At 38.7% G+C, this 19,744-nt stretch overlaps 1 protein-coding gene across 1 annotated transcript in view; it reads left to right on the top strand.

Moving 5' to 3' along the window:
* SHQ1 (SHQ1, H/ACA ribonucleoprotein assembly factor) overlaps positions 1-19,744 on the top strand; it is an 89,090-nt gene that overhangs the window by 19,955 nt on the left and 49,391 nt on the right. Inside the window, exons 7-9 of the mRNA XM_082412271.1 lie at positions 10,044-10,198; positions 12,254-12,307; positions 14,699-14,822. Coding sequence (XP_082268397.1) covers positions 10,044-10,198; positions 12,254-12,307; positions 14,699-14,822 — 333 coding nt within the window. The remainder of the gene's footprint in view (positions 1-10,043; positions 10,199-12,253; positions 12,308-14,698; positions 14,823-19,744) is intronic.

Here is a 19,744-nt window from a genome sequence, read left to right as displayed (position 1 = left end):
TCTGTGGCAAGGGCATTTGAGTATTAGAAATGGTGAGAAGAGACCCAGTTTTCAATCCCTTTGTCTGTTGAATGAATTTGTAAGTTCTTCCTAGTTTTTTCACATGTGGTTTCATGTGGAAGCAGAACTAATTATCTTCCTTTCTGTACCTTACAGAGAGCAGGTGAGCCAGTTTTTACCAGTGAAGGCTGAGCTGGGGAGTTTTATGAGCCACAAGAGACTGCTGTGCCATATTTAATATTAAGCCAAATGTTATACACAGAGTCATTTCTTAGATGGGCATTTTATTAACACCTTCTCTAAGTGGGAGGTTGGTGTGTTAAGTCTGTAAATTAGAATTAAAACGATTTCAAATAGGTCAAGAATAATAGGTCAGTGTTTTCTGTTACACTGATTAAGCTTTTAATTATATATTAAAAATACTACACCTAGACTTGTGGTGTGGTGGTATATAGAAATGCTGAATTTGTATATACAAATCAGTATTTGTATATACAAATCACTTTGTAGTATATACAAATGCTGAATTTTAAAGTTGTATACTTGAAAATTATATAATAAAAAGTATATGTATTAAAATTTTAAAAGTCTGTTCTATGCAGTATTTGAGAATGAACAATTTTACTATCCCCCCCCAAAATTTAGTGTTTAAATGAAAGGAATACACACACACACACAAACACACACGCAAATACGTTAAATGGAATATAGAATTTCCCCACTCCAAATTCCTCTTCTTGAAAGTAATCACTATAAACAATTTGGGGTATTTTTAATGCATATCCTGACATCTAAATATTTGCTTTAAGAAATGTATACACATAGATTCATATACACTGTCTTCTCACTGCTTTCTCCAGTTTGTAGTGTATGTTGTACATCTTCCATCAGCACTTACAGTCCTACCTGAGGCTTTTAATGCCTGCACTTACAGTCCTACCTGAGGCTTTTAATGCCTGCCTAGTGTTCTGTTGTATATTTGTGTCATGATTAGTGGCCATGTGGTCTCTTTACCACTGGTGGGCATTCGGGTTGTTTACAGGGTTCTGCAGTGGTCTTCTTTGACCACTCATTCTGAAGTAGCTGTTGCAGCACAATATTTTGATCCTCTGCATAGCAATGCAATAGGCCTGCTATTTGCTCTATTTCTAGAGCCTAGAAAGAACCTATTATGTAATAGGTACTCAATAAATATTTGTAGAATAAATAAATATTGCAGTAAATATTTTTGTAGTTAGGTTTCATTAGAGTTTAGGTGATCTCTACCAGGTTGAAAAATTGCCACTGTAATTTTTTGGAATGGACTCTATATTGCACAACGGAAACTCATTTATAAATAATGACTCTTGTTTACATTGTTTTCGACAAATCCTTGGTTTTATATTTGATTTGAGTTTAATAATCTTTCAGAGACCTCCCATATCATGTAGGCAAATTTTCAGGTACGAGATTGTTAACACAATTTAGATAGTTAACTGTATATGCCATGTGGATCTGCTCAGAAAGTTTGCTCAAACTTAAATCATCAGTGCTCTCTAGTGAATCATTTTCCCCAGTTTGGGTTCAGTATTTTACTGAAATGGTCTGGGGAGGAATTGGTGGTTGTGTAGTTAAGTTTTCTGTCCACAAGGGTGCGCTAGTTGCCCTAAAAATCAAGAGACAGGCATTACCTTTGATTTAACTTTTAACTTGCTCTGCTTTGATCAGTTGCAGCTTGTTCTAGGTCCTGTTTTCTGTGTCAACCGTGCTTTGAGTTAGTTCTCTATGTGTAATTTTAACAGAAGGTTAAGCCAGTCGATGCCTTTAACCATTGGCATTCCTGACCCTTTATCTGACCTGTGGCATATGTCCAGACTGGTGCTTCAGGCACACTCATATTCTGCTAGCTATTACGGTGATTCATTCTAAGAATCACCTTTAAAAACAGCAAGGGCATGTGATAAAGGTAGAACAACTTGCATTCTGTGTTGTACAGAAAGTACCTCTTGTAAATGTGCCAAGTATCAGGTTATGCATAGAAGGTAAATATGGGTTTCTGGGTTTAATGCCTTGCTCCTCCACAGGCTGGCTGTGTGGCTTTGCAACTTCTCTGGGTTGCTGTGGAAATCCTGTACCTACCTCATAGAGTTGTCATGAGGATTGAACTAGACAATGTACTTAAAATCCTTAGCATACTGTAAGTGTTGGAAATTGTCATCATAGAGTAAATCAGTGGCAGGAGAGCCAGGAATTGACTGGCTTCCTTTTGAAATCATAATTTTTATACATTTACATAGCTTTAAGGGGAACTTCATTAACATGATTCCTCTTTCAGTTTCTTTTTCTTGTTCAAATATTTGAGACACTCAGAATTGGAGGCATGAATTGAAGTGTGTCGAACCAGGCTCAAATAGGAGAAAAAAGAAATAAACCAAAAAATAAACCTTAAAGTTCTCAGCTCACTCAAGCAGCGTGATGCTGCTGTAGTTTTTCCCTCCCTCCTCTTCCTCTTTTTTCTTCTTTGCCTCCCAGGCCTTCCTCTCTGTCACTGCAGTGGCACGTTGCCAGGCATATATAATGGTGCAGGTGAGGGGTGCACCTTTGATTCCTCCTCATAAAATATTAAGCTGGATTGTCTTGATTTCCAGATAAGCCTTAGGTGGTGAACTTTGCCCCCCGTCTTTGCCTTGCCAAAGACAAGGTTATGACTCTTGTCGTTTTCATCGTCGCCCTGAGTTACAACACAGAGACTTTCATTGCCATCTTCAATTTTGTAATGATCCGGATCTTCCTCCCCAAAGGCTTGTAAATGGAAGTGTTAAATGCTGTACTCCCACTGAGCTCTGGTTTCACGAGGATGGACTTCCCGCATTTCCCATGTTGTCTCTCAGTGGTTAATCTCAGCCCAAGAATCTTGGCACACGATTGCTTGTTATGACACCACATAACATTTATAGTCAATGAACTTCCTACCAGGGACATCCTGTTTGGCACCGGTGTTTGCAGAGCTGTCAGCATCAGCCCTGAAAGCTGCAGCACTGTGGAGCTGCCCATGTGGGCCAAGGGTTTGAATGCAGCACATCTTCTTCTGATTCCCTTGATCTGTTTCCAAAAAGTGGACAATGTAATGCATTTGCATTCCTCTGAGAGGAGCCAGCTCATGGATGATTTAATTGTTGACCCATGGAAGACAGGGATGTTTGGGAGGGGAATTAGGCAGAAGAGAAGACTTAAAAGTAACAAAACGAGGTGATGTTCGAAGTGAAGTGACAAGGTCACTTTCCACTTTGATGGGAGCCCCTGGGTAGTCCTCAAATGTTTTGATGGGGCTTTTCATGTTGGGAGTTGGTCCTGGGCCCTTTGCTTCAGTGTTAGGGCACCAGTTTCTTCCCCAAATGAACTGAGCTTTAAGCTGGCTTTTGTTTGACTGTAGATTATGTATAGAGGTATAATTAACCGAAATGTTGTGAACTATCAATATATAGCAAAGTTGGTTTGTCGTGTAGCTAAGTCATACGAATGCTTGACAAATGTTACTTGTGGTGGCAATCATCCAAGTATTGCTGGCACCGTGTCTGTAGTTATTTCTAGCGTTGCTGCTTGGTTAGACCTGACTGTGTGCAAACCTCCCCAAGATCCCCTTTGGGTGATATTATTTACAGCTCTAATAAAAAAAGGCCTGGGGGAGCTCAGACTTTTGGTTTCTCTAGTGATTTCCCAGGCTGTTGTTATTGTTATTTATGATCTCTGGTTTCTTTGAATTTCAGAATTTAAATACTTCTGTGTATTATTAATGAAGTACTTAGGCCAAAATGGAACTCAAAACCACTCAGAAAAAGGTGGTGGTGTTTTATTTTTTTTAATTTTAAAATTTTATTTTATTTATATATATATATATTTTTGATTTTACTTATTTTTTTTGGCTGCGTTGAGTCTTCATTGCTGCACGCGGGCTTTCTCTAGTTGCGGCGAGCGGGGGCTACTCTTTGTTGTGGCGTGCAGGCTTCTCATTGCAGTGGCTTCTCTTGTTGTGGAGCCCAGGCTCTAGGCGTGTGGGCTTAGTTGCTCCGCAGCATGTGGGACCTTCCCGGACCAGGGATCGAACCCGTGTCCCCTACATTGGCAGGTGGGTTCTTAACCACTGCACCACCAGGGAAGTCCCAGTGGTGGTGTTTTAAAGGAAAGTTAGGGCCGCCCAGCATTCAAGAATTCAGAAGAGTACATTCAAGTTGGCCTTCCTTGTGTGTACGATTGTGGGAAGTGACCCGTGAGATGTGGAAGCACTTACCTGTGGGTCATGTAACATCAGAACCCACAGTTCCCAGGTCATCCTTTACAAATCATTGAACAGGTGTGATGACCAAAGAGTAAGGAGTAAACATGTGGATGAGTTGATGTGTCGTTCAGCGGTTCTGGGCACGCTTACCGTGTGATTCAGACTTCCATGGAAGCAGAAGTCTTTATTAACCAACTAGGATCTAAAGGCTTTTTCTCTAGTGAGATACTATGGTCACGGACACCTGGCACTTTCTTATTAGCTAAACTAATGAACATCTCCAAAACTGTACCTAAGGGAATACCGTCTCAGCCCTTCTAGGGGTCTTCAAATACTTTGTGAAATAATACGTTCTTCATGTAGTGAAGAAATGTTCCTTCTTACAGTTTCCTTACATCAGACCACTTTAAGTGAACCGAGAGCTTCTCTTTAAATTGAGAAATCTTCATACGAGCCCCGTAATGGGACACTCAACACCCAGTTGATCTGTCACATGAATTTCTTTTTTGAATGTCAGTCTTTAAAGAATGCTTCACTTGACACTCGCCTGCATTAAGTTTAAAAATGTACACATTTCTTTATATTGCTGGCCAGCAAATTAAATAAATACATTCTCATAGTTATTTGTTGTTTATGTAAGCAATGCTTGTAGAAATATTTAAAACTTTTTTTTAAACATAGGGTTTTTAACATGGTTGAAAAAAATACATATTTTATGTCAAAACCTTGTTGGTTTTTTTTTTTTTTGGCACTAAGTGTATTTTAGTGAGTAAAGGAATATTGTTTCTCATAATTTCTAGTAAGTGTATTTAAGATTTTTTTCCCCCAGAGGACAGGCTGCTAAAAAGTGCTGGAAGGGAGCCTTACAGCAAAAAGAAGCCATGTTAAACTTAAGGCTCCTAAGAGAGTACAAAAGTGAGTTTGGAAAATGATAGGTGAAAAGGGACCATTATGTGGGAGTAATCAATCATATTCTTTTCCTTCTGGCTTTTGCCCAGTTGTGATGAACAGAAGGGCAATCTTTTGTTGAGCAGAGACAGAAAGGGACTGGGACTTGACTAGGTATCAAGAGAGTGCTTTGGGAATATTAAAAAAGGCAGTTTAATAATTTTGGGTCTCTGAGAAGGTGTCAGAGACACGTGTCTTTTTTTAACCCTTCTAAAAAGAGGCTTCCTGAATTAGAGCTGGGCTCATGCCCACTTGGCTAGCGGCCGAGTTTCCTTTCCTTCCTTGCGCCTGGGTGTGGTCATGAGACTAAGTCTTCGAGGATGGGAAGTGAGTGGCCGTGCTTGCTGTTGCACTTTCCGGATCAAGTCTTTAGAAAGAAGGTGTTTGTCCTCCTCTTCTGCTTTCCCATTGGCTGGAAAATTTTAAAACCTGGAACAGCATCTTGGACCATAACTGGAAGTCATATGGTGGAGACTCTGGTGCCCACCCATCCTGGGTCATTCACTCCGATTAGTAGCATGAGAGAAAAACTTCTGTCTTACTGAAACCACCGTATTTTGGGTCTGTCTGATACAGCAGTTTAGCCTGTCCTGACCTGCATGTAATGGACAGTTCTAAAACCTGGAGAAAAAGGCTTCAGAGTTCTTTTGGCAGTGCTCTGATATGCACTGGTACTAGAAGCCGAATGCTCCTCGTGACTGGGTTGAGCAGCTTTTCAAGTGAATTTGAAAGTGGTTGTCTGATAGGACATGGAAGGAAAATTAAGGATTACTTTGCCAGGGAAGAGATCGATAACGCTCTGATTTAGTGGTAACAATATATCTAGATGCTTAAGTTTCTTTAAAAATTGTTGTAAGAAAGTAGTAGGCTGTATTTTACTCATACTAACTAGGAACTCAGCCCATCTATGTGATTAGCTGTTACTCTCTCTGTAAATCTTGCTCTAAGACAAGACGTATTTTACTTTCTACGTATAATAATGAGGAACTGATAATGCTCATGTTTTGTTAACTTGAGAAGATATATATTTTATGATAACTTACCTAAATTGTAGACATTAAAGGCAACTTGGAAGGAACTACACTCTTAGACTTGCTTGCCTTCCCAATATAGACATAAAGGTGTTTTTTTTAATCATTAGCATTTATTAAATATCTTAGTTTTTTGGTCTGGGTAGCCAACATTTGGTAAGGTGACTGATAAAAAGAAATAGCTTCTCACTCTTCTGTCAGTAATTTATTGGGAATGGGGAAAAATATTATATTTGCAGGTGACAAAACCCGAAAGTGCTTGGAAGTAGTTTTTAGCAAGAAAAGCAGCAGATTTATTTGATAAAATCGGTGGTTCAATACTGTGGAAAAGATGGATTACTGAACAGACTGTGCTGGCACAGTTAACTCGTCATCTGAAATTAACGAAAACCTTAAAACTTGAAAAAATAACTTTCAGATGGATTAAAGACTTAAATTTTCTTTTATTTTATTGATTTATTTTTAATAGATCTTTATTGGAGTATAATTGCTTCACAATACTGTGTTAGTGTCTGTTGTACACCAAAGTGAATCAGCCGTATGCATACATATGTCCCCGTATCCCCTCCCTCTTGGGCCTCCCTCCCATCCTCCCTATCCCACTCCTCTAGGTCATCCTAAGCACTGAGCTGATCTCCCTGTGCTGTGCTGCTGCTTCCCGCTAGCTAACTATTTTACATTCGGTAGTGTATATATGTCGATGCTACTCTCACTTCGCCCCAGCTTCCCCCTCCTACCCTGTGTCCTCAAGTCCATTCTGTATGTCTACGTCTTTATTCCTGTCCTGCAACTAGGTTCATCAGTACCATTTTTTTTTTTTTTTTAGATTCCATATGTATGCGTTAGCATACGGTATTTGTTTTTCTCTTTCTGACTTACTTCACTCTGTATGACAGACTCTAGGTCCATCCACCTCACTACAAATAACTCAGTCTTGTTTTAAAGACTTAAATTTAAAAGAGAAAACAAGTGAATCTTAAAAGCTGAGAGATTCCATGTACAATTCAGGGATTGGGGAAACCTTATCAAAGGCTATAAATACATAGTCTGGTGAAAAAAAAAAGATAGATATACTGGACTACACACAAACATAACTAATTCAATGGCAGAAGATCCCCTAAACAATGTCAGTAGAGATGCCGTAGATTTGGAGAGATGACTGGGGTTCATATCCATAATAGACGACTTCTTAAATATTTGACAAGCCATCCAGAAAAAACTGGGCAAGACATTTCTCATGGGTGATTTACAAGAGAGCAAATCCAAATTGCCAACAAACCTATGAAATAATGTTCCGAGTTTAGCAGTTAGAGAAATACTAACTGAAGTAACAGTGACATGTCACTGTATTAGTGTCCTCTTGCCGCATGACACATCACCACCAATCAGAAGCACGGCTCTAATTTGACTCCGTTTCCACGTGTCAGGAGTCAGGCATGGCTTAGCTGGGTCCTCTGCTCAGGGTCTTGGAAGGATATAAACAACTGTTGCCATCTTTTCGTTTTCTTTTTTTCAAAAATAGGTGTTGGCAACCATGATCCTTTTTGGAGTTCAGGGTCCTTCTCCAGGCTCACGTGATGGTGGGCAGAATTTGATTCCTGCGGCTGTAGAACTGAGGGCCCCCATGTTCTTGCCGGCTTTCAGCCGGGGTCACTCTCAGATCTTAGAGGAACCCACAGCTCCCTGCCATGTGGCCCCCTCACAACATGGCATCTTAGTTCTTTAAAATCAGCAGGCGAGTCTCTGGCTCCAGTCTGCTGATAATGTAGCATAATCATAGTAATTATAACACCGTTGGCATATTTTTTTAAATGGAAGCAAGTTGCAGGTCCTGCCCACACTCAAATGATGTGACTCGTTGGGGGTCATTTTAGAATTTTTCTTACCACAGTCACTTCACATCCATTAAACTGGAAATGATTTTGATTTTTTTTATTTCTTTTGATTTTTATTTATTTGGCTGCATCAGGTCTTAGTTGTGGCATGCAGGATCTTCATTGAGGCACGTGGGATCTTTTGTTGTGGCACGTGGTCTCTTCGTTGCAGCACATGGACTTCTCTCTAGCTGTGGCGCATGGGCTCCAGAGCACATGGGCTCGGTAGTTTGCAGCACGCAGGCTCTCTGGTTGAGGCGCGCGAGCTCAGTAGTTGTGGCCCGCGAGCTTAGTTGCCCCGCGGCATGTGGGATCTTAGTTCCCCGACCAGGGATTGAACCCGCATCCCCTGCATTGGAAGGTGGATTCTTTTTTTTTTTTTAATTAATTAATTAATTAATTTATTATTATTTTTTTTAATGCTATTCTTGTCTGCTTACATTCTTTTTATGTATGTATGTACGTATGTATGTATGTATGGCTTTGTTGGGTCTTCGTTTCTGTGCAAGGGCTTTCTCTAGTTGTGGCAAGCGGGGGCCACTCTTCATCGCGGTGCGGGGGCCACTCTTCACCGCGGTGCGCGGGCCTCTCACTGTCGCGGCCTCTCGTTGCCGAGCGCAGGCTCCAGACGCGCAGGCTCAGAAATTGTGGCTCACGGGCCGAGTCTCTCCGCGGCATGCGGGATCCTCCCAGACCAGGGCTCGAACCCGTGTCCCCTGCACCGGCAGGCAGACTCTCAACCACTGCGCCACCAGGGAAGCCCTGGAAGGCGGATTCTTAACCACTGGACCACCAGGGAAGTCCCCTGGAAATGATTTTTCAAAAAGCATTTATTGCTGGGAGCGGGCAAGAGATATGTGTAGGGAAGGGAACTTCTATCCATGACTATTAGAAAGGAGAGTTGTAGCCCTTAAATAAAGTATCTCTTAAAAACAGATAAACTTTTTGACCCAGTAAATCTACTCTTGGGAATATGTTTTATGGAAATAAAGCCTCCAGTATCCAGTGACATATGATATAACATTTATTGCAGCATTATTAGCAGTGGCATAAAGCTGGGAGCAGAGTGAATGCCCATCAGTAGGGGGAGTGGTTGGATAGAGCATGCTACACCATGGAGTATTCTACTCCTTTACAAAATTAGCTAAGTACCAAGTGACTTGGGGGGATTTCCTAGAGGTATTGTTGAGTGAGAAAGGCTAGATGGAAAAAAAAAAAATCGAATTCTCTGGGTGGGGGGGAAGGTATCAACTCGCTTGTATACACATTTGTGTGTCTGGTTGTAAAGAAAAATAGGAAGTGATATATACTAGATTTTTTTAACATGGGAGAGGCGGTTGATAAGGATGGAAAGAGGGTGCCAAGCAAAGGGAGAAGAGGAAACTTCCTGTTCCCACAAGTCTGATATGTGTGGTATGGTCATATTTGCATGTTTATGTAAAACTTTGTTTCTCTGTGTAAATAATATTTAAAAAATACTATGCCCTTAAAATTGACTAATACGTGGGCATATTTCCGTTTCTTTGTATAGAACTTTCACAGTAGATAATGAATATTTACAGAGTGTTTCATTTAGCTATTATATGTTTTCTGTCGTCAAAATGTAATTATCTGAAAGTCAATAACTCTGTCATTTAGATGCCTTGAGTAGAGAACAGTGTAGCGGGAAAAGATCAGTGGCTGGGGGGGTGGGTCCGGAAATAAGGAATAGATATTGTTTAGACATTTTTTTCTTTTTTTTAGCCCTACTAGGATTTAAGCAAATACATAGCTCTTAATAAAACTGACATCTAGTTAAAAAGTTGTTTCTATGTCCAGAGTTAAATAACTTTTTATTTCAGCTTCTGTAATCCAAGTTATAATTTTGACGAATCTTGTGCAATGGGGGTTTTACAGCACGTAATGGAGCTAATTTTTAAATGCATTTTATTCTAGTGTCTTTTTCTGAAGAAGAGAAATATCAGCTGCGAAAATTTGTCAATAAATCTTACCTGCTGGACAAGAGAGCCTGTCGTCAAGTGTACTACAGTTTGATTGATATCCTTCTGGCATATTGCTATGAAATTCGTGTCACCGAAGGAGAGAAGAATGTAAGTGCACGTGTGTTTGTGCAGGTTGCCATAGACTGTTGTATGGAATAAACTGTATTAATGTCATGAGTGAGACCAGTTGTGATTAGTTACTTAGTGACGCTCTGGGCGGAGGTGCACAGGTGTGTTGGTGATGGGTACCAATAATGTTTTTATTTGGTCTTTTTTTCTTCTCTCTTGGCTTCAGTCTCTGCCAAATAGCAGAGTATGGAAGTAAAGCTGAGGGTAGAGAAAAGGGATATCCTGAGCTCTCTCTCATCTCTTTTAGGAGATGAACTGACCAAATGAGAGGGCTGTTGCTACATGACACTTGACATTGGCAAGGGGTAAACTTTACTATACCCATTTCTAGTCTTTCTCCGAGCTGTCCGTTAATAGATGTAAGGTATAGTATTTTATAAAGAAAGGAATGTGAGCATTTATCTGCAGGTGTTCCTCAGTTTAAATAGTGTGTGTACTTCTGACAAATTGTATGTAAATCAGATTTTTAAAACCTGGATTGTATCTTTTTGGTATTCGGTGAAATCCTATTATAAAAGTAAATCCTTTTGTAAAGTATGTTGTTTCTTAAATGATCTTTTTAAAAAAATATAGACTGTATTGTATCTCTTCTTAAACCACACTTGATTTTGTAAATGAAGAGCTAAACTTCTTTCTCACCTATGTCACTGATTGCATACATTTAAAACAAGGCTGGAAAACAAAACAAAACAAAACAAAAAAAACTTTCCAGTTAATATGTCCCTGCATCTGTTTATAGTAGTCTTTGCTCAAGGGATTATTTTTGAGCTGTGCATATGCTTCCCTGTTTTTCATTTATTTATTTTATTAAACAAATTTTTTTAATTGGAGTAAAAGTTGATTTACAGTATTTCAGGTTTACAGCATAGTGATTCAGTATTTTTATACATTTTACTCCATTTAAAGTTATAAAATATTGGCTATATTTCCCTGTGCTGTACACTATCTTTTTGTATTTATTTTATACATAGTAGTTTGTACCTGTTAATCTCCTACCCCATCATGCCCCTCCCCCTCCCTCTTTTTAAATTACACAAATAATTCATATCATTGTGAAGAAAAATACACACAGGAAGAAAACAGTTAAAATTTCCTGTCATCTCAGCCATCGGAGGTAGCCACACTTACGAGGTGGTGTTTCTCTCCTAGGCTTCTTTCGTTGTGTACGTGTATTTACATTGGGTTATAATGTATATACTATTATTTAACCTGCTTTTCTCACTCACCATCATAGCATGAGCATAGTGTTAGGATAAGGATTTGATATGGGCCAAACTTTTTGCTGCTGGGATTCTGAAAATTTCAAAGGTGACTTTTGAGATTTGCATTTGTCTCCAAAATGAATATTAATGAGTGTAACAAAGGCATACTATAACTGAAAATGGGTTTTGTTTCCGCTCATCTTTTTAGAATACGATAATCAGCGAAAATGTTTTCGTTGACAAAAAAGTGCTTCATACTGCTTGAGAAGATGAGTGAGAGTGTTTAGTTATGCTCGATATAACTTCGCATTTTTGATTTGATTCTTGGATTCACGTATTTGAAATCATGAAGTCTTGCAACTTCAGGATCTTCTCTAGAATGCACTTATTCTCACAGGCATTCTCTGAAAGGCCAAATTCTTGAGCAGCTTTCTAAGTGCCAGAAAGAGCACTTCAACTTTATCTTTGAGTCTTTTGGTAGATTATTTATAGAATATTTGGGAGGCAGGTAACCTAGTTGAGAAGGACAGAAATTGAGCATGCATCGCTTTGCTTTAGTTTCAAAGCCCTTGCTTATGTGCTCTTGTGTTCTGGTACTCTTATCAGTGCAACAGCTTTACTTTATAAATTTCCAAGGAAAGTAGACAGAAACTTGCCTTTGATCTCCTTGACATCAGTAAAGCCATTAATTTCCTGCAGTCATAGATGCTTCTTAGGTTTTACATATGTCAATACTATTTATGTACTAGTTGAATAAGTGGATATATTTGCTTTAGTTTTAGATGACTTTACCTCTAATGTGACACTATCCTTTTCTTCAAAACAAATAAAGGTTGAATCCGCATGGAATATCAGAAAACTGAGTCCAACACTCTGCTGGTTTGAGGTATGATTGTCAGTTGCAGTTATTTAGATTTTGTTTGTTCAGAGTTATTTTTTTCTTGTTATTAGCTCATTTGGGGTAATTCAAGCAATTCCTTGACTTTTTAAAAGTGGTAGCTTTATTGTACAAAGTTTTTTTCCATCTTTTTAATAAAACTGATTTTATTTGTTACTTTTACTCTAATCATAGTACACTAATAAGGCCAGGTGTAGGGTGTCTTGGAAGTTTGGAGAAGGAATGGGTATACTCTCCGTTGTGGGAAGATGTTGGGTTGAGTTTGAGGCGTGTATGTAAGTCGGCATATATAGGGGCTCAGAGCTCAAAGATGGGCAGAAAACCTAGGTGACACTACTATTGAGTGTCACTTACCACCAGGGGCTGTGCTAATAAGCCTTTTATGTATATTACTTCACCTGTTCCTTTCTGCTGAAGTCTGTGAGATAGAATTATTGGTATTTTACAGAGGAAGAAACTTAGATCATATAGCTTAAATAAGTTATCCTAGGTCCTACAGTTAGCATGTTTAGATCTGATAACTCTTACAGTATAGTAATAATTGCTTTTATATCTATTTTGTAGAAAATAGTTGTGTAGGGCTCACCAAATATAGCAAAGAATGGTATCTTTAAATTTAGTAGTTTTGGGGCTTCCCTGGTGTTTCAGTGGGTAAGACTCCGCGCTCCCAACGCAGGGGGCCTGGGTTCAATCCCTGGTCGGGGAACTAGATCCTTCATGCATGCCGCAACTAAGAGTTCGCATGCCGCAACTAAGAAGTCCGCATGCCGCAGCTGAGAGTCTGCATGCTGCAACTAAGACCCGGTGCAGCCAAAATAAATAAATAAATATTTTAAAAAATTAAATAAATAAATTTACTAGTTTTGAACACACTGTTGTCCATCAGATCAGAAGCTTTAAAACAGTGTTTATTTAAACAGTTGATCATTGCATCATCTATTAAGGCAACTAGTTTTGTTTCTGTTTTTTTTCCAGTTTGGATCCTAGACATTGTACATTTTAAGTTGGAAAATCAAAGTTGTTTCATGGCATCACTTTATTCAAATAATAGATAACATGTAAACAGGAACTGGAACACTTAACTTTAGCAAAGAATCTTGCTATTCATGAATGTCCATGAACCAACAGCTTGACCAGTGTCCTCTGCTGGGAGCTTGATGGAGAGTCAGAATCCCATTCCAGACCCTCTGAGTTAGAATCCTTAGCAAGATCTCCAGGAGTTCATATGCATATTTAAGATGGAGAAGTGCTGTTCTCCGGACTTCCCTTGAGTTCTACATATTTCCATAATCAGCATATAATGGAGAAACTGGCTTTTGTAATAATTGCATGGATTATTCCAATATTGAAAACAAAGTAGTTGGTGACTAGATAATTTCATAGTCTAGTTATAAAAGTCTGCATGAAGAGATTCACCTATTTATGATTTTATTTTGACATTTTTATTGTTTTTGAGATAACTTAGAATTGCCAGACATGTAACTAGCTCTGTCAAACTTTTATAAGTGTTTAGTTTTTTGCCAGAAGTTTTTAGAAATTCATCATTCCTTTTTAGATATAAAGTATCCTCTGTTGGGTACTCAGTATTCATAATCAGATCACTCATTTGTTAAGGATAATATACATGGAAATGATGTATACTCCCTTACTTTTAATTTTTTAATTTTTATATATGGGTTACATTTTTAATACATTTTAAATCAAAACCCAATTAAAAAACAATTTTGTAGAAAATTGCCTTTGTTTAGTGTTTCTGATAAGTTTTGCATTGTTAATGGTATCATTACCATTAACCAGTACCATCCAGGATAAAGCCCTTTTTCCAGAAATGAGTAGTTTTCTCTTTGAAAAGTGAAAGCAAATTACTGAAGTAAATACCATGTATTACTCATGCCCAAAGCAAAAAAACCCAAAAAACAAAAAATCAAAAGAGGGGGAAGGGGGAACTGAGAACACACTTCACTAAAGAGTTCTATATTTTTCATCTGCATTATCTCGAATGGTCCTAAAAGACAAAAACATGAAACATATATCATTTAGAAATGTCTTTTATGTGCATCTGTATTTTGTTAGTGCCATGTGTTTTACATTCATATTGGTAATTCTTAAAAGACTTTTTAAAACTTTCCTGCTACGTATGTGATTTCTAAGGAGCATTTGTGATACGTTGATAAAGTATGAGAAATTACAAAGACTGAGATAAAAATTTTATTGTAAGGTTCACAGAAAGAGTCTCACTTCACGGCTTTGTATTTGTCTTCCACTTGGCTTCATGTTGATCCAAACTTAGTTTTTAATTGAGAATAGTTTTACATTTCATTGTGTGCTTTTGTTTTGTGTAATATGGAAACGATTACTCATTTAAATGATACTTCACAGACTTGGACTAATGTTCATGAAATCCTGGTGTCTTTTGGAAGAAGAGTTTTGTGCTATCCACTTTACCGCCATTTCAAGCTGGTGATGCAAGCCTACAGAGACACTATAAAGATGTTGCAACTAGGTAAGATGTTATTATGCTTGCAAATTTGAGAGTGAAAAGTTAAACACTTTTAGTCTGTGAGGATATAATCATGATTTTTGCTTTTTTTTTTTTTTTCCCATACAAAAAGAAGTAATGAAAATCATCCGATCCAACCACTTTTACCTCCCAGGTTTTATATAAAGTAATAGTCCCTCCATATAGGTGTATAATCACACAGAGAAGTATGGTACTCTTTTCAGAGAGGAGTGGGGAGGGTAAATAGAGACAGTTTTCCAAACCATCTTGTGTTATAGTAGATTGTAACGTGCAGTATTTCTGTGGCATTCAGATGCCTGTAATTTTCTAGGCATTATTCTAGTATTGTGAGTATAATAATAAATAAGTTCCCTGCTCCGATGAAGTTTACGGTTTTGCCAGGGTGACAGATGGTAAGTAAGTAAGCAGTTCCAACATTGAGTGAAAAGATCTCTGCTGGGGGAAAGACAGTGATCATAGGAGGGGGCGTGGAACCTGGACTTGGGAGATCAGGAAAGGCTTTGCAAAGAAAGCACAGCTACTCTGAGGACTTTGGACTATTGCTATATCAAACCCGAAAAGACGAATATTTGCTATTTTTAAGGATCTGGCAAATTCTAAGCTCTGAAACAAATTCCAAAGTGCCTATAACAGCATCATTGGATTAAGTATATAGTTTCCAAGGTAATGACTTTGAAGAGGCAACATCCATTTGTATGTCTTAATTCTGGCACATTTATTCAAAAGTCACTTGCTGTACTTTATGGTCGTTTCTTATATTTTTCCTCCGGGAGTCTTATCATTTCTTTGTCTTTAGATAAAAATGCTTCTGGGGGTTTAGTTTTCAGACTTGAGGATAAGAAGGAGAAAGAAAGGAAGAAGTTCTTTCCTTTATATCTAGGTGACTTCATTGGCTCAACGGGAAGAATCACATCTCTTATGTTTTGTCCCTCCTAGAGGTTTATCTAGGTTTTTCTTTGACTTCTGTGTAACCTACAGTCCTCTTGCTCTGGGGGAAAAAGTCATGTTTGAAGTAGATTCTTTCAAAGTAGATAATAATTGTAAAAGTGAATCATAGTTAAATGAAAGATACTTTTTTATTCATCCTGTTGGTTCAGACTGGCCATATTTTATTTTAAAGGATTGTTGATTATAGGGCAGCAGAGCTGCTACCTTTGAGGAATCTGTCTTCTTTAACAGTGGGAAACAAACTGCTTTTTTTTTTTTTTGCGTGTTCTTCTTGCCTTCTGTCCAAGATATTTTTTGAACTGCAAAAATTACCTTGAAAAATTAATCTACTGTAAATGACTGATTGTTGAACTTGAGTTACATCACAATTAATTTCTTGTTTAAGTCATGCTAGATTATCCACGCATTATTCATAGATTTAAACAGTGGGAATGCAGTTGGTGATTATCGTGTTATATCGTGGCTTCGAGATGGAAAACTGGCAAAACCCCCCTATGTGCATGTGTGTGCACACACACGCGTGCACACACACCCTCTTACTTGTTACTTTTCATTCTGGGAAATAATCTAGTTCTCTGGATTTTTATTTGAAAAGTAAGCAGTTCTGTGATTCATAACCAAAAATAAATTTGATTGCCTTGACTTACACTGTAGTCAATTACTCACAGTTTTAGTAGGTCGGAATTGAAAATTTAGACTTAACTTTCCATCATTATCTATCTTACAAAAAATAGGCTTATCAGCTGTGTTGTAATAGCAACAGAAAACCTGAGGTAGCACGCTGAAAATGAATACCAACCCTCTATAAATCACGCGCAGTATGTTCTGTGGCTAATTTAGGTTGTGGCTCGTTAGTGCTGAAACAGAGAGCTGGATTGTCTAGAGTTCACACCATAAGCTAAGGGGATGACAAGTTCTGGATGAGAATTGAAACCTTTGTTCATACAGGTGGGTGACACTGGGATGCCTTTAATGCCATGGAAGAGTCTCAGTTGTTTAGACACCTTACAATTTAAGTGCAGGTAGCTCTGGTTTGGCATTTAATGTTTTCCAAGAATGAGTTCATGCCTACTTATAATTCAAAAGAGTGATCACACTTTTATTATAAAGGTCAGTATAGTGCTTCCATAGTTGAAAGTAATAAATAAGTCTTGCCCCAGAAGAAATACCAATCTTAAGTGAAACACACTTCCAGAACCAATGAAGGAAGGCTGGTGTCAGAATCTACAGAAGATTGACTAAGAACTAAGTTTTTAAACAGCCATGAATTTGTTTTACCTGACTTCACAGAGGCCTTTACAAAGATTCTTTACTGGGCCTTTGGCTATTTTCAATTTTACATTCTCTGCTGTACCTTCCCCATCCCGGAAGACTGTACATTTATCTCTCACTGTTACTGTATGTCTCGCTCAAATTCCTGCAAGGCCAGAAAACCTACTTTGTCCCTGTGAGTGTTATTTTAGTGCTTAACATAGGACCTTGCATGTGGAATTGCTCTCCCTGAATTGATAATCTTGGGGCACATGATCATCCCCATTTTTTCTATCTGTTCCTGTCTCTTTAGCAATTTTCACTTCCTCCTCCTTGTTCCATTCTTTGGGGAAGAGTAGGAAGAATCCTTCATGGAAGCATCACTTAGATGCTGTTACTCACTGAAAAATCAACGAACAAAAGGAATCAAAAGAGAACAGCTTTTCTAATATGTCTTAAGAAATTTTATTCTCTTTAGAAGTGACATAGTTTAGTATTTGATTATACATTGTTTATACAACTTACCGTTTGTACTCCTGTCTACGTTTCATTCAGCTTTCTAAAGGGATTCTTTAGTCTTCTTTCATACTCTTGTGCCGCTATTGAACGTGTAATGTAACTGTTAGATTGAAAGGGCTAAACTTCAAGGGGTAAAAGGGGAAAAACTTAATTTTTTCTCCCTGTTCCCCCTTTGAGCTCATTCTGTGGAGTCTTTGATTGTTTCTGGATGGAATATATATCCTATAAATATCACATCACACACGTATATCCTATAATATATGATAAATATTCTGTAACTTTTTCTATTGCTTTAGATTATAAGAGGAGTCTGATTTCAGTACTCAAAGTGTTTCCTTTGAACTTGATTAAAAAAATAAATCTTGCCTTCCCCAGCTCGGGCCCGCGTCAGGTTGGGAAGCCAGCAGTGGGGAGGGGCCCCTTGCCCTGCTGCAGAGCGCTGCTTGCTTCCAGAGCTGCCCTCCACTCGGCCGCGGGCTGCTCCTTCCTGCTTCTGCCTGGGGGCCTGTGATGAGGCTCGGGTCAGACACCAGGCTTTATATCCCCACAGCTGCCGGGCCAGGTAGGTTACGTTCTCCAGGGTTCCCCCCCTAAAACCCCCTTTCTCTTGGGGGTTTAAGGTGGTAGGAAAGTACCTTCTCCTCTCCCTCGTGAGTGGTGGTAGAAACCCCATAGCACTCCAGCGACCTTATCCGAAGAGACTTTCTGGACCTCTTTACACTTAAATTCCCGGAGGTGAATATTGTTCTAAGGGGTCATAAATCAGTTTTTGGTTAGTGTCTCTACAAGCTTAGTACAAAGGGTTTTAGCATCTCTTGTTACTATATGGGAACACTCGATAATCTCTTTTGTCCTTTGTGAGCCTTATTGGAAGTGAGTCAGAGAGAGTCCTGCCTTAACGTGCTAGCACAGTAGGCATTCTAGCCGCAGCGCCCTGTTGACTCCTTCCTGTGTGCCAGCGCTAGGCTCAGTTCCTCATTTCATCCACACTGTCTTCCTGAGAAGTCGGGATTTCTGTCTCCATTTTGCAGATAGAAGACAAGCTCAAGGAAGTTCACTCCACTTGCCCAGGGTTACCCAGCTAGGAGTTGGCGGAGCCTGCACTGGACGCCTGGTCTGTCTGACTCAAAGTCTGTGCCCTTTGAAGTGTTGAAATAGTTACAGTAAAGGAAATTATATGAAGCTGGGATTCACTTCACAATAATCCGCAGTGGGTCGGGGGAAAGTGGGCAGGGTGTGGAGGAAGCAAGGCTGGCCACGAGTTGGGGGAAAGTGGGCAGGGTGTGGAGGAAGCAAGGCTGGCCACGAGTTGGTACTTGCTGAAGCTGGGTGATGAGTACTTGGGGGTTCACCGTCCTGTGGTCTCTCTTTGTACATGTTGTGATCTTCCTTTATAAGAAGTTTGTTTGTTTGTTTGTTTATTTAAGTCTGGACTCTTAACCCCTATACATCTGTGTTTTAAATTTATTCACCATTTTGTAGAAAACATTATACTTTTTGTTCAGACAGTTGTATAAACTTTTTTGGCTAATGAAAATACACATTTGAAGGTATTATTATTATTATTTCTGGTTCTGTTTTGTTTTTAGGGCTAACCAGAAACCTGCCTTTCCATGAACATTTGGGGTCTGATGCCTAGTGGCTGCAGGGCAGACTCTAACCTAAGAAACAGGCTTCTGGAGATTAGTTATCGTTACCAAGTAAAAGCTGGCATTACTTCATATAATTAATAGCCCTTACATATTAGTCTCACTGGGCTCAATAATCAATTTTTCAGAAATGACTGCTTTACTAACCTCTTCTGTAGATAGTTGTAATAACACAATCAATGTGAAAGAAAAGAACCACAGCACAGGACTTGGGGGCTGATCTTTTCCTTGCAGGAAAATGATTGTTCAAGAAACTGAGCTATGGCCAGTATGTTGTGTGAGCTCTGAGTCCTCAAGCAACCTGGAAGATGAGTTTGTTTTTAGTGTTTGAATTCTATTTAGTCCAAAGTCCAAATGCTGCTTTTTTATTGCATTGTAAAGATTACTCTAACTTGAAACCTAGAAGATGAAATCACTAGGAGTTTTCAGTGTTGACATTTATCTGTATTTAATTTTTGTGGCTTCTCTATTATGGACATTTTAAGGAACCATTAGACCTTTTAGTTTTTCCTCCTTAAGTGCATTATGTAAAATGAT

This window comes from Balaenoptera physalus (assembly GCF_965194825.1).
Source record: "Balaenoptera physalus genome assembly, chromosome: 11".
NCBI lineage: Eukaryota > Metazoa > Chordata > Mammalia > Artiodactyla > Balaenopteridae > Balaenoptera > Balaenoptera physalus.
This window is presented reverse-complemented; position numbering and strand designations above follow the sequence as displayed.